Genomic DNA, 15470 nt, shown 5'->3' with positions numbered 1-15470 from the left:
TTCGATATACTGGCATTATCCTGTAGAGGGCTGCTGTAAGCTGGAGCCTACCCCATCTGATGAAAGGTTTGGTATGCCTGAGACCTGAGCAGATCACCAGTTAGGCTAACACATAGAACGAGACAGTCTCAGTTTAGATTCCTCAACTGTGGGAGGAAACCACTGCACCACCTCAACAAGTCTTGAAGTGTCAACACATCTCCAGTATGCAAGCCAAAGACTGACGTCACCAGACTGGTCATGCTTGGGTCAACCATTACATCTGCTGAATTAATGTCAGGCTGCCCTACTTACCAGGACTATTCTTTTTCTGACTAAGGCTTGGCCTCAGTGTGAGCGCTGAAGGGATAAATGCTGCCTGCAAGGTCACATGTTATTGAATTTAAGGCAGACACACAGATCCAAACAAATCCTCACCAGGTGTGCAATCCAGTTTCAGTACAAGGACTTGGGTATTCTTAGAAAAAACAAGTGATCATAATCAAAGCTGAAATTATAATTTGGTCTAAGTAACAGCATTTTCATACACCAGCTCTTGTGTTGGAACTGCAGTAGCTGAGACATAGGCTCAACTGTGACACACAAATCATGTCGATAGCCATATCCCTGCTGTTTATTGTGATTAACCCACAGGCTAAAAGATTAATATGGTCTCAAGAGGAGTGTACTACAAAGGGATGTCTTTGTGTGCCATGTCAAGTTTGAAGTCAAAGTGTCGCAACAATGGCTGTTTTTATTCTTTACCTGGCTAAATCTCCATGACAATTTATGCTGAACATATAACTTGGTTGGGAGCAGGTAGCCAAAGTAGCCATATCCCTCTGTTATATGTCCTTTAAAGACCATGGGTTAAATTTCCTGTTTGCCACCTCAGTTATAAGCAGTCACATACTTTGGGTCTAACAGAGATGTATGAATCTTATTTACACTGTAATACTCCTATGACTCCTGTTTAGAGCTAGCTGCACCATTGTAAGAAATGCACTAACTGGGAATTAAGTCAGCCAGTGTTGTGGTTTTAATGCTTAGCATGGTAGTTGTAATATTACATACAAAGACACCAGTGTCTTGTGTATCTATTATTGTAGGATCTACTGTACAATATAAAGCGCCTTGAGGCGACTGTTGTTGTGATTTGGTGCTATATAAATAAAATTGAATTGAATTGAATTGTGCCTTTGTCAAAAATAGGAGAGCGAGTTTGGCTAATCTGAAATGTTAAAATCAATGCCAAAGTTGTATCAAAGCAGTTTGTACAAACATATGTTCTTGCAAAAAGAACCACTCTAAAAACACCAGAGATTATTGATAATTGAAGGTTTAAAGTGACTTCTAAAATAAACATAGAAGAATAGTAGTTCAGTGTAAATCTAAATAACTCTGAATTGCAGAATTGAGTGGCTGATTTTTATGAGGCAGCTGCTTTTACCTGTTTCTGATTTGTTTGAGGATGCAACAGAGCAGCAAGAGCTCAATCACAGCCAGCACTAGAGCTGCCAGGGATAAACAGAAGACTTCGTAGGTCACCTGCTCAGGCACTGTCATGGTGATATTTGGAAAGCAGGCAGCAGCAATGTGATGCAGATCTCCACACTAAACAAGTTTGAGAGGTAGAAAAGGTAGAATAACACTGAACATGAACATTTTTTTTAGATCTTTTATTCTCAGGACTAAATGTAAAAAGCCCTCAAATCAGAAAGCTCTACAATTTTTCATGACATGTGACGACACTTTATCTGGTGATGAAGATCATCTGATTCACCTGAAGGCCTTATGTTAGGGTGTTTTGGTAAAAAGATTTATTCTATTTAAGGAGTCTATGCCCCAAATTACTTTTTTATGGGAATAATGTTTTTCTTTCTTTCTTCTTTTAAAGCTATCAATTTCATCCTCATGAGAAAATGTATAAAATTTTAATGGTGACAAAAGCATCAATGTGACTGAAAAGAAAACAAAGACACAATGAAAAACATACAAAGATGCTTCAGTCACAGGGGAGACACACTTTACAGTCTCAGTTCACTAGCCACTAATAGCCTGTTGTTGTTTTGATGAACAATACACGCTTCTACACTTGTAATCTAGTTTAAAATAAATGTATTATCACATGTACACATATCAATCACTGCTGTAAAGCATTTTCTGCTAATCTGTTTACGTACCGATGTCCGTTGTTGGTATTCTGCAACTGAAGTTTTTTCTGTTGCTTGGAAATGATCAGAAATTTTTAAAACTGTGCCATTCTTAGAAAGTTGAAAGTAAACATTCTGTTTGAATTTCCCAAGCCAGGACTCTTCTGATAGTCATGGTTAGTGACAATGATAACATATGAAAAAAACATGACTCCGAGGCATACTGCAGTCTCCACGTGTTATTGTTTGCAAATTTTTGGAGCACTTGTTGTAGTTTTTGGCTTTTGTTTTTATTGCAATAAAAGAAGCTGTGATTTGGCTGAATTACACACACAGGTGTAGTTTATTAGTGCAGGTGTGAACATACAAATACCAAAACATCATAAATGAGAAACAGCTTTGTAACTTTATCCCAGTTTCATTAAAAGATTCACCAACTGAAAACTGAAAGCAACTGACTCACAGCAGAGAATTGCTTGATGGTGAACTTGCATTCAAAATCTGTTAACCTCTTTCATAAAGTATTCATAATCATAAAGTAACTTTTGTTTTCCTTTTTTTTTTTTTTTTTTACATTGGTCTGTGACTAGTATTCTTCTGGTTATATTGAAATTATTAGAGCTTAAAGGGGAATATATCTGGAGTGGTTTGAGTCACATGTTTGGTCTGGAGTCATTGTTAAGCCATTCGAAGGAAGCAGGGCAGAAGGATTGTTCAGCTGAAAACTCATGCTCCAGGCAGGTTGTTTTGTTTCAGTTATAAAGCCAGGGCTGAATTGGTGTGATGTGGGCCAAGTGTTGGTACCTATTTTTACCCTTATTACATAATGCCAAATACATGTAATGCATTAGAACCTGACCTTGTGTGTTATTTTGTCATCAGTTGTTGGTGAACTAGGCTTTGTGTGTTTTACAAGTAGTTTTGCGTTTTGTGAAATTGTTTTTATCTGTTTTTGGTTCACAATAATTATGATGGCCATAAAAGGATTCTGATATCATTAAGAAATAGCAGTTTATTTTCTTAACGATTTCCAGGTTTACTGCACTTTATTATGCATATATTATATTTATGTTTAATATATATATATATATATATATATATATATATATATATATATATATATATATATATATATATATATACATGTTAGGTTTTAAATAGGATGCATACAGTGCATACTTTTTATTAGGCAACATACTGATAATGCTGTTGAATTTGCATTAGATTCTCTAAACTTTAAGCAACTTCAAATAACACTCCTGGCCTTGATGATCTTATGGTTTCTGCAAATCTGGTTTCCAGTTTACTTCATTTCATTTAGAGCTGGGATGTCAAACATGAGGCCAAGGAGCCAGACTCCGTTCTGTCCCACTGGGTGGCTTTGGAAGATGTGAAGCAGGGCATACATTTGGGACTTTTGTCTGTATTTCCATAACTTTTACAGCTTTTATTGCTGATAAAAACCTCCCCCGTGGCCATTTATAGTATGCCAAAGTAATGAAGTAATAGATAAACAATAAATGACAGAAACATTCCTGTTTTTTCAATATCTGCTATAGTAATGTATGTGTTGTGTGGACCAGTTTTTCATTTTGCAGCAGCATTTCTTTATCATGTAGAAAAACAGACATATTGTTGAAATTGAGCATCTTTGTCTTATATTAAGATATCTCAGGGATTAAATGTGTATTTAAACTTCTTTACGCTGAAAGGGGAGTTTCACTGATCTGGTCTTGATGTGTCCTGTGGCCTGGCATGTAAAATATCCTTGATTTACAGGTTGATTACAGTAGCATCTAGTGGACAATAGAGGAACTGCAGCTACCCAAACGAGCTAATCACAATAAGTAGGAAACAGAAAGCGGTAGATGTGGCAGTTTGTTTAATCCGATTAACATCAATCAGGAAATCTGTGACATACTTTACTAATACTTTACATTACATACAATTCTACAACAAAAATGTGCAAGACAATAATACAAAAAGAAAACTGTGTCTCATGTTTTTCATATTAAAGCACCTTCAAACACAGCGGTTATTGGTATATAAAGTTTTAAGATTTAAAGTCAAATATCATAAAAGAATACTTACACTCTGATTTACCCTGATGGAGAATATTAGGCACCATGTTGATATAAATAAAGTTTAATTACAGCAAAGATTAAAACAAACATACAAACAACCAAAACAAAACAGGAGGAAGTGCTAAAAATGTTGTGAATGCACCAGTGAAATATGTACACAATCTTCATGTGTTTTTGTGTGATTGTACATTTTTCAGATAGATTTATTAATGTTGTCGTTGTTATTGATCTCCATCCTGTCAATCAGCTCAGTCACCAGCTGCTGCACGGTGTGAGAGCGGAGCCGGCCGATCTCCAAGACGCCCTCGTGGTTCACGCTTTCCGTGTCCTCGTAACTCTTCACCACCTGAAGCAAAGTGAGATATCACAGAGTCTTTGTAGCAGAGTTACTTTTGTAGCCTGCAGCGTTGTAAATCATCACAGTCATATCTAATCAGTTTGTTGATCAGTGACTCGGATGTGTGCTACCTTGTTGGTGATCAAAGAGAGGCCAAAGACTCTCAGACTGCAGTGAGTTGCCACAACCACCTCAGGAGCTGTACTCATACCTAAAAAAAACCCCAAAACAGACCAGTGGATGTTACCAAAACTAGTCATGAAACAACTAATAATAATACTGATGCTACTGCAACAAATTTTCCCACTCAACCCTATAAATAGAGAGCATTTTAGTTAACATGGCAGATAACAGGAGTGAGATTATCTGATTTTAGTGCAGTGGGATCAGGGAGAGAACTGATAAGAATTTAGTGATTCCGATTCTGTTATCATGCTGTGGGTCAAATATTTGTGCATGTTTGTTGAGGTATTTCCCACCTTTGTTGTGATCAGTGTTGGAATCGTTACTCATAAAAGTAATTATCACACATTACACATTACGTTACTTAGTTAGTGCTGGGAAAAGTAATTCATTCTACAAACTCATTACTTTCATTTTACTCTGTAAAATAGCTGAAACACACTGTCTCATAATCACCATTTAACAATATACATCTGAGACTAAAACCCCACAAACCAACACAAATCCCTAATGAGGACACATATCTCTAAGATCTTTCTCTTAGTAGAATACAAAGCTGACCGCACAAAGCATGTATTGATATATAGGTCACATCTTCTCACAAATACTTAACTAATACTGAGGGAAAAAAAGCTATTTCATCAGTAAAATCTATATACCTGTGACCTGCCAAGAGTTTGGTGCCTCTGACCTTAAAACTGTTATCTCCATTATCTAATGACTATCCTGTGATCAAACTGTCTTGATTGTAACTTGTTTATCTCCTCACCAAAGGCACAGTTTAAGGGCTGGCTACAGGAAAAATTCCATAATATGCAATGAAAGGCCATGTAGGAAAATCAAGAGTGCTTCCAGTTGTTCCAAAGAGCTGATGTGGGTCATATTTAAAACAGGCATAACAAGAGAGTGTTTGTAACAAATGCCACAACAGTTAACAGTGCAGAGAGTTGACTTCTCTGGTTTACGGACTTGGCACTAAGCATAAATCAAGCCTTAGGGGAGATTTACAGTCTAACACATGTAGGTGTTTTCTATTCACATCGGAAATGGTGATGTCTGATCCCACCAGGCATAAATGTAGGCAGAGTAAAAATGCAGTATTGGTTAAAAAAAGAGAAATGTGCACATTTTCATTTCCTGAGTCACCGAGAGCACTACATTTAGTTTTTCATATGAAAAGTAAGGGTTTTCGTGATATTCATTATATGATATTTTCATCATACTCCAAGAAAATGTATGATAATGATATTTCTGATGATATAGAAAATTTACAAATGTTTTATTGATGCTTTCAGGTTGCAGCATTCATATCTATCTATCTATCTATCTATCTATCTATCTATCTATCTATCTATCTATCTATCTATCTATCTATCTATCTATCTATCTATCTATCTATCTATCTATCTATCTATCCAAAAGTAAACAAATGTGTTTCATTTGTTTACTTTTGGGTGGCAGACTGGAGATTTGGCATCTTGAAATCTCCTCCTGGTCATTTTTGATGGCGTGTTTCCGTCATGGTCCTTGTATCTGCCCGGTCGGCCCAGTGAAGCTACATGTATTTGTGTTTGTTTTTGTTTCTCTCTCTCCCTCGCTTCCCTGCTCGCTACATTCTAGCTGGGCAGAGCTCATCATGGGCTGGTTCTCACACCTGCAAGCAATTACTCCCCGCAGATTCATCATCCTGTTTACCAGCCGCTTCTTAAGGCAGTAGCTGTGAGTCCTTCGTCGCTGGACTTTTGTGTAACATTTGTTAATGGTATTTTAGCTTTCGAAATATTTTGAGTTCTCTGGAGTTCCGTGTGGAGTGAGCTGACTGGAAGCGAGCGTGTGGAGCTGTGTGCAAGAGTGAGGACCCCATTCCCCTGTCTTTCCTCGTGGACCTCTGGATTCCCTGGATCCCCTCTCCCCACCTGTATATAATACACTCGGTGTCGTGTGAATAAAGAACTGTTTATTGTGATTCATAGTCTGCGCTTGAGTCCGTCCTGCTCTCAGACATGCTGGGGCTTGTCTTGTCCTTGTGCACACTAGAGAACATAAACACTGTGTGTGATATAACAATGATGTGACAATATGACATTTTCATATTTTAAAAGTTTATACTGGTATTATCGCAGTTGATATGACTGAGAAAAAGTGCCACTAGTTAAGTAATAAATATAGCAATGGTGCCATTTTCTGAAGTTGTCTTTTTTCCTGTTCTCCACTTTGGTTCCACAGAATCAAAACTCATTCCTTTTGTGCAGAAGATTACTCTTTGATATTTAATGATCTCATGGCTGTCCATGCGGTGCCAACCTTAAGTAAAACTTTACATTTTTAGCTTTTCCATGAAAATGTGACTGTATTGAACATACCAACAGCGTCCACACCAAGCCGATGCAACAGTCTGGCCTCAGCAATGGTTTCAAAGTTGGGGCCACCCACCATGGCGTACACGCCTTCCTGCAAGACACTGGTCACACCCAGCTCTTTGGCGATCTCCATAGCAAGGCAACGTAAACCTTTGTCATAGCAACCAGACATGGCTGGGAAGCGAGGACCAAACCTACGAACAAAAAAAATAATAAGAAAATGGACTGGTTCTTATATAGCGCTTCACTACCTAAACCTCATTCACCCATTGACACCCATTCATACAAGCACTTTTTTCTATGCTTAAATGCTTTCTATCTAACAGTCACACACATTCACATGCTGATAGTGATCAGGTTAGGGCCTAAAACAAATTTCACAACAACAGTAAAGAGCAGTAGACACAAAAAGACCTTTAAAACAGTAGCAACAATACATAGACATCCATGTAATTACTTGTCATCGTTGGGCCCACACAGTGGGTTCAGACCGACCAATCCGGGGAAGTTGATGTGGTCTTTGATGATCATGATGTCTCCAGGCTGGAAGCCATCGGCCAGTGAGCCAGCAGCATTTGTGACAATCAGGGTCTCCACTCCGAGCAGCTTGAAAACTCGAATGGGGAAGGTCGTCTGATGGACAGACAGGAAGTTGGAGTCTCAGTAATGAATTGTCAAACACAGAAGAAGCATCCTGTGAAGCTGGAACTCGCACACAGGGCCTCTAGCTTTTAGTCAGCTTCATTGCAGATGGTTATCTATTAATGGTGCCCAGGAGTGAAATGTGTTTATTGAAAAGCAGCTTAGACAGAGTTCCATCTACAGGAGTGTCGTTATTTTCAATATTACAAAAAAAGAGAGAGAGTGTGTGTGTCTGGCTTATAGAGGGAAACAATGACACCATTGAACAGCTAAAAGGCTGCATGTGACCAAACCCATGCATGACTTGGGCCGGCTTCTCACATGCGGGTGTATACACACACACACACACACACACACACACACACACACACACACACACACACACACACACACTACAAGTTCAGTCTCATGCTGCTGATTACAGTTATGTTGTGTGCATGACTAAGCTTTTTTAATCAGCTCACCATGAGTGTGTGTGTGCATGTGTAAGTGTGTAGGTGTGTGTGTGTGTGTGTGTGTGTGTGTGTGTGTGTGTGTGTGTGTGGGTGGATGTGCATGTGTAAGTGTGTAGGTGTGTGTAGGTGTGTGTGTGTGTGTGTGTGTGTGTGTGTGTGTGTGTGTGCGCCTGGTGTATGTGAACCTTCAAAAGCTTAAATGGCATAATTATGTGCAGTCTGTAAAAAATATGTTTTTCTTTTCAGAAGTTTGTTTTTTAAGAGTTTTATAATTTGTTGTTATTTGAGCTTTGAGAAAATGTTAACTTATGAATTGTTGGTTTGGTTGGCTTGGTTCACACGTCTTCACAGAGCTGTCATGGAATTGGGGGAGTTTTGGGGTTCTGGTTTGAATCAGGTTCATGAGGTCAGAAGGAAATGTATTATTTCAGTGAGGATCAGTGCATTTGTGTGCATGTACCTTGCAGAGAGAGTGCCCTTCATACATGTGGAAGCGACCCTGCATGCACACGCATGTCTTCCCCTTCAGTTCCCCAAAAACAAGCCGACCTGCATGACCCTGGACTGCAAACACAAACACATACATACAGGAACTTCTGATGTAACTATGCTTCATATATATATTTCATATAGGCAGTTCATGCATTCTTTCCTTGTTCATATTAAAATGGTTTTAACCATTTAACTGCTTGTCTTGGTTAATTTTAGGATTTATTTTCTATAAATCAGCAGGTGAACTTACAAAAAGTTGCTGTTCGACAGTCTGACATTTGTAATCCCACATATCAATTTAATTAAAAAAATAACCTATAAAACAATATAACATATTCTTAATATGTTATATTAAATGATCAATGGCCATGATAATTTGCATTTTAATGACCATGAAACTGACCTCACAGTGCATTCTTAGTCAGTATTGCTAGTGTGAGTCATTATGCAAATGTAATGTTTATAAGACTGAAGAAGTCACTTGGATGAGTGAGGAGATGTTTCTCCCATAAAAATAAATTAACCTCCTAACACATATATTTCCACATATTTTAGTTAGTTAGTTTTGGTCAGTATGTGCAAATAGTAACTTCAAACTGCCTTGAATCCCATGTTAACATGATTAATATTTAGAAGATATGGGAACCAGTTCTTTTAAACAGATAATGTAGCATATTTATTCTTCATTAACCTGAATATTCAGTGTACCTGTGCTCTGAGGGAAGCCTGGGATGTCAGAATAAGCAAAGGAGTCTTGACACTTCAGTGTGTCAGCGAGCATGCCCAGTCCGGATCCACAGATGATTGCTACCTGGGGTCGGTGCTTTGTTTGGGACATCAGCCAGTCAGCTGTCTTCTGGTATTCGTCATGACTACGGACACAAAAAGAAAGAATAAATATTATTTTGCAACATCATCATCATTCACCTCATCTTGCTTGTTTGAGTTGCTGTTGGTGTTGCTGTTTCCTCTCTGCTGGGATCTGTGTAGGCTCAATACATTTTGGATCAGGTCCATAACATAAAGCTTACTTTGGACTAGGTCTGGCCTTTTATGTTCATGTTTTGCAAGACCACTGCCTCACTATATAAAGCATTTAACAAATTACTTCAATGTTGAAGGGAAATAAAATATGGGTCACTAATAATAATGAAATTGGAGGGAATTATTTTCCAAGTTCACTGAAAGACCTAAAATGAGTTTGAGTTCAGTTTTTGGCCGCCTGTCCTGCACCTTTACTGTTTCGGTTTACCCTTCCTGCCCGGCAGCATTTTGAGTTGGAGCAAGAAGCAGTTTTCTTTTTAACTCACTGCTCACCACTTTCTCAGTCCCAAACAACAGATGGAGTCAACTTGTGTAAAAACAGTTCACACAGCAGATAAAAAGGCAGCTATCTCTCTCAGGGAAATATGCAGGCCACAAACAGAGACTGTTTGTATTTCTCAGATGCAGAAAAACATGACTCCAAGTGACTGACATTAAGCAACTGTTTGCCAACAATTTCACAATATTTCTTGAGAGCTTAAAAAGAAGACAACCTGACGTCTTTAGGTTTTTGAAGATATTTTGCCTCTCATCGAAGCGGCTTCTATCATTACCTGGAAGACTTAGAACCTACACAGACTTCACAATATGTCAATTTTCAGTTCACAACATGTTTTAATCAAAATAAGGAAAACAAATGAACAAAAACAAAATCACTTTGGGCCTTTTCTCATATAGATATAAATGATTACAACAGAGGATGCTCCTAGCAAAAGTTTGAAATAATGAAGTAATCAAAGTGAGTCAAAGGATAACGCTTCAGACTGAACGATCAGCTTCAGGCAGTTTTTTTTCTACATTTGGCTCCTCGTGATGTCAGAAAGAATGGATATCCTTATATGGTTACACACCTTGACTGTTCACACCCTCTGTGTGTGAGGGGTAGCCAATCCGATGACAGTTAGCTTTTTGAGGGAGGGGAACTGCAACATTTCACAGATTAACATAAATAAGGATAATTTTTGAACTGTGAATCATGCACATTTCAAGAAAAGGAAACATGGATTTGTAAATGAGTATAATAGGTCACCTTTATAGAAGTATTTCAGCGAAAATTAAAGTAATGAAAAAAGGATGTAAAAGATGTTTCGAATCATTCAGTTTGGGTGGACAGTCAGGTTAAACACTTTGCAAATAAATATTTTATTTATCTCAAAATTGGGAACATTTATTTGTTACAGCAGCCAAAGGATGAGAAAGAAAATGGATTGAAAAGATTATAAAAATGACCAAAAGAAAGAACTCAGTTATGAATGAAGAGCTCAATAAATCACATAAGATAAAATGAAGAACTTGAACACTATTGTGGTATGAGCTGGTAAAGATTTTCCATCTTTGTGACTGATGTTAGACAAAGTGTTAGGTGGTCAACTTCCATTAATTATCCATAGCCATTCTCCAAAGCTACAGTCTTTTGAAAGACCTCTGTGTCAGATGAAGGAGGAATTTAAAACACTCCAGCAGCAGTTCAATTAAATTCTCATGAGAAAAAAAGTAAGATTTAAAAAACTCACCAAGGACAGCCAATGAAAATTAAGCTACATCTTTGCTGTCGTTTAATCTTTATTTCTTAATGTTCACTTTACCTGTTAAATAAATCAGTACAGGACCTTACAAATATATTTAAAATAACTTATTATTTCTCCATAGACTTGATCCTTTCAACTCTTCTTCTCTCTTCAATTTTAAGGCCGTAGTAGTAGTAGTTGTGTGTGTGTGTGTGTGTGTGTGTGTGTGTGTGTGTGTGCATTTTTTTTTTTAAATAAATGACTCAATATTCACTAAACTAAATGACTATGAATTGTGGACCATTATATAACATGTTACCAGGTCTACTAAGTTGTAGCTCATGAGCCTAATAAGATGCTGAAAGCTGATTAACAGGGCAAGCAGGCTGAAAAATATAATACTTTTTCTCTTTGATTTTCTTCACATGAATCAGTGAAAATGTAAATTCACATTTCAGGCCTCAGAAAACAAATCACAAACATACAATAACACAACACTGTCCTCACACAAAAAGTTTAGAAACCACTACTTAGTTACCTAATGGCGCTATATCAAGAGAAAGACAATATTATTACCTATAATACACAACAAAAAAAGTTTCTTACCTGATGTGCTCTTTGCTGTGCATGATTGAGCAGCCTCTGTTACTGTTAGTTTGTGTGTTTGTGTGTCTGTGTGTGTATGTGTGTGTGCGTGTGTGTGTGGGACGAAGAGACGGTGAGAGTGCAGCCGGTTGGTGCCGACCAGCCTACATATTCACATAGTCACATGCTCCTGATTGGCCAAACAACTCATTCATTCATCAGTAGCAGCCAATTGCGGCTGTGTTGTAGTAGTGAATGTGTGTGTGGATACGTAAAGTTTTTTTTGTTTGTTTGTTACATAAGCAGAACCCCCCCCCCCTTCTGAAGTCAGCTGTTTCACATTAAAGTTACTGTAATTCCTGATGTTCCATACTTACACAGTTGTGACTGTTGTGACTCCTTTAAACATACTCACGCTTTAAGATGTTTGCACAGTATGAAGACAAATGGCTAATAAATTACGTATACAAACAATAATAGTAGGCAGCACGGTGGCACGGTGGTTAGCACTGTTGCTGCACAGCAAGAAGGTCCTGAGTTCAATTCCACCATCAGGTCTTTCTGTGTGGAGTTTGCATGTTCTCCCCGTGTTTGCGTGGGTTCTCTCCAGGTACTCCGACTTCCTCCCACCATCCAAAGACATGCAGCTTGTGGGGATAGGTTAAATGGTTAATCCAAATTGCCCATAGGTGTGAATGTGTGTGCAAATGGTTGTCTGTCCCTGTGTGTTGGCCCTGTGACAGACTGGCGACCTGTCCAGGGTGTACCCCGCCTCTTGCCCTATGACAGCTGGGATAGGCTCCAGCGTCCCCCGCGACCCTGAAAAGGATAAGCGGAAGCGAATGGATGGATGGATGGACAATAATAGTATTTATAGCACTGGTATTATAAAGTGCTGCTAAGAGGCTGCACATTCATTCCCAGCTACTTTCCCCTCAAGACAACAACCCTGTCATTACTATAACATAGAGTTGTGTTTTAAACTACAGTCCTGTGCAAAATTATTGATTCACCTCTAATATCTTCATAATTTGATTCCTAAAAGCCAGAATGATTGTAAATTTCTAAATTGGTCTTAAATGTTGGTTCTTCAGCCTTTCTAAAGGTGTTTCAAGTTTTTTGTTTGGCGATTGGTGGCTTTTGGTTCATTTTTACTCCGTTTTGAGTTTTGTTTGCCTATTTTCAGATGAATGTTTTATTTTTCATTCAAAAAGAACTCAAGGGATAAACCAGTGTTGTGTCTACACATAACAGAAAATTTAGCAAAGAATCAATTTTAAATGGTTCTTTAGGCACTTTGTTACTAGCAGCTTGTCACAAAAACACATAGAATCTATTTAAAAAAAGCCAAAGATAGCAAAGATAAATAGTTTTGCACCAACAGCCAGAAACTGCAGTTCCTCTAATAGCCAGTAGACTCCTGTGCTAAAACAAAAAATCCAACTTCAGCTATGAAATTCACATTTTTACAGTCTTGTAGAAACAAACACATCAAGCATCCATAAATTTAAAAGCCTTTAAGAAGGGCTGTGAATATTTTTTAGCTGCTATAATAGACAAGCATGCTGACATTGTAGCCCAGTGGACCTCTCAGCTGTGTTAGTCTGTGGGTTCCCTTTCGGAGCATTTTTAATGGAATTATCAGGCTAATAAAATGGCTTTCTGTGTGGTACAGCTTGTTCAAGAAGTTGGCACCGAGCCTGGAATTATCTACTTTGAGATTTTCTTTCATGGCACATAACATGCAGCTGGATTTTAGGAAATTTTCTACAGGCTGGATTAGCAATTCTTCTTATTTAAGTCTTCCAGCATTAAAATCATGAACATAATGAATTAAATACCGAAAGATGGTATTCTTGTGATTCACTGAAAATTGCTTACCTGGTATATGCCAGCAATGTTTTTTAGCATTTAGGCTGTCAACCCAGTACACAAGCACTTCAGTGTTTCCCCATCGAAAATCTTTCGTTTGTGCTGCTATCCCAAGAGTAAAATCCACTTTTCAGGATCAATTAGGAAGCTAATTAAGCTACATAGTTTTTAGACAGGTTAGTTACCACAGGTCAGAGAGTGATAATTCTCTTATCTGTTTAATTAAAGGAGGTATTCCCATGACATTTAGGATGTGGTGTCTCTAAGAAACTCCCAAAATATAGTCACTATAGTAATAAGATAATAGGAAACCTCGTCCATCTCTTGCTAATGGCAGAAATCATCAGATCTCCAGGCTTTGTCAAACCTGTGCTTCTCCTGAAAGATTTGATTGCATCATTTGGATATTGTGAGGAACACATCATTGTTTTAGAAAATAGTTGTACAGACAAGCTGTGACCTAATAATTTAAAATGTCAGCATAAATGTGAGGTTCCCTTTCTATGGTAATTGGATGAATTTTAACTGCATTTGTATGTATATAGAGATATATTTGGGTTTTTCTTAGATCTTGTTTCATTTTTGTAAATCCCTTTTTGCAAACAGGGTTTCTTTATCAATTATATGTGGATAAGGGTTTTTTTCCCTGACTTTGGTATGTAGTTTTGATTAAATTTTTAAACGTCTTACTGATCCCCCTCCCAGTGTCTCTAAAAAAAGTCCTGGCCTGATGTAAAGCTCTTGCATATCATCTTGACCGTCCAAGGTGCAAAAGTTGGTCGAGATGTACTGCTCAGCCTCGTTCTTTGACTTTACCATCAGCGTGCTTCAGTGTTTTGTTAGTTGATGTTTAGATAATTATCTTGTGCTTAAGTGAACCTCTTGCATGGACTCGCTCCTTGTTACATAGCTGGAGGCAGTTGGTGGCACACCACCTCTTAGCTTAATGTGTTTGAGTGTGTCTGTATTTTCAATTTTTTAATGACTGTCTCCGTCAATGGGTGTGAGGATCATTAATGTTAAAGAGACAAATGTTTTATAGAGAGATAATTTTATATAATATTTTCAAACTATCAGTATTATTGAATTCATACCTTTACATATGTATTAATAAAAAAGTGTAGAATGCACAAGTGTACACTATAACATAAGAAATAACCACACATGCCTACTGGTTGAATATTTTTCTTATTACAGCACTTAAATTAACAGGTCATTGGCTAATGAGCTTCAAACATCTTGTGTATAAATTAACATGTAACAGATTTTTTTGTTATATGCTTTCACACTGCAGCACGATTAGAAACATGTTTAAACTGTTTAAGTTAAATCTTGTCCACCTGAAGTCCATCAAGTCAAGACTTAGACTCAAGAGATGTGGGAGTTTAACGAGCAGCAGCTCGTCAGTCACTTCCCTTTTAATTGAAGCTCCACGTCCAGTCTCATGACTGCTAACATACCTCACATGCTCCCTCGCTGCCCTGATCAGCTAATGCTAATGAGGCTCATGTGGGTTTGATGAAGGGGTACCAGAGCTGGACTGTAACCGGAGGAACCAAGCCTGCGGTCAGATCTGATACCACCTATTAACTGCTTTGTTAAAGAAAAACGCTTATGGCAGCTGATTTATGTGTGCACTACAATACATAAATATGCCACTGATGATTGGATTATTGAATAAAATTATTCCCATCTGTTTTCTTCTGCTTTACCACTTCAGGGTCACAGAAACTGGAGCCTATAATCATTAATACATAAAAACATATTTTGTATATA

At 37.8% G+C, this 15470-nt stretch overlaps 1 protein-coding gene across 1 annotated transcript; it reads right to left on the bottom strand.

Moving 5' to 3' along the window:
* Window positions 1–3997: 3997 nt before the first annotated feature.
* On the bottom strand, window positions 3998–11968 carry pnp4a (purine nucleoside phosphorylase 4a). The gene is made up of 7 exons (XM_063473635.1): window positions 11844–11968; window positions 9394–9557; window positions 8654–8757; window positions 7554–7729; window positions 7100–7290; window positions 4685–4764; window positions 3998–4562 (listed from the first exon to the last, which is right to left on the bottom strand). Exons 1-7 carry the CDS (start codon window positions 11864–11866, stop codon window positions 4410–4412), a joined length of 891 nt encoding a protein of 296 aa, XP_063329705.1. The 5' UTR covers window positions 11867–11968; the 3' UTR covers window positions 3998–4409.
* Between the last annotated feature and the right edge of the window lie 3502 nt (window positions 11969–15470).

This window comes from Pelmatolapia mariae, linkage group LG5 (assembly GCF_036321145.2).
Source record: "Pelmatolapia mariae isolate MD_Pm_ZW linkage group LG5, Pm_UMD_F_2, whole genome shotgun sequence".
NCBI classification, from domain to species: Eukaryota; Metazoa; Chordata; class Actinopteri; order Cichliformes; family Cichlidae; genus Pelmatolapia; species Pelmatolapia mariae.
The sequence above is the reverse complement of the archived record's forward strand: the minus strand, read 5'-3'. Positions and strand labels throughout refer to the sequence as shown.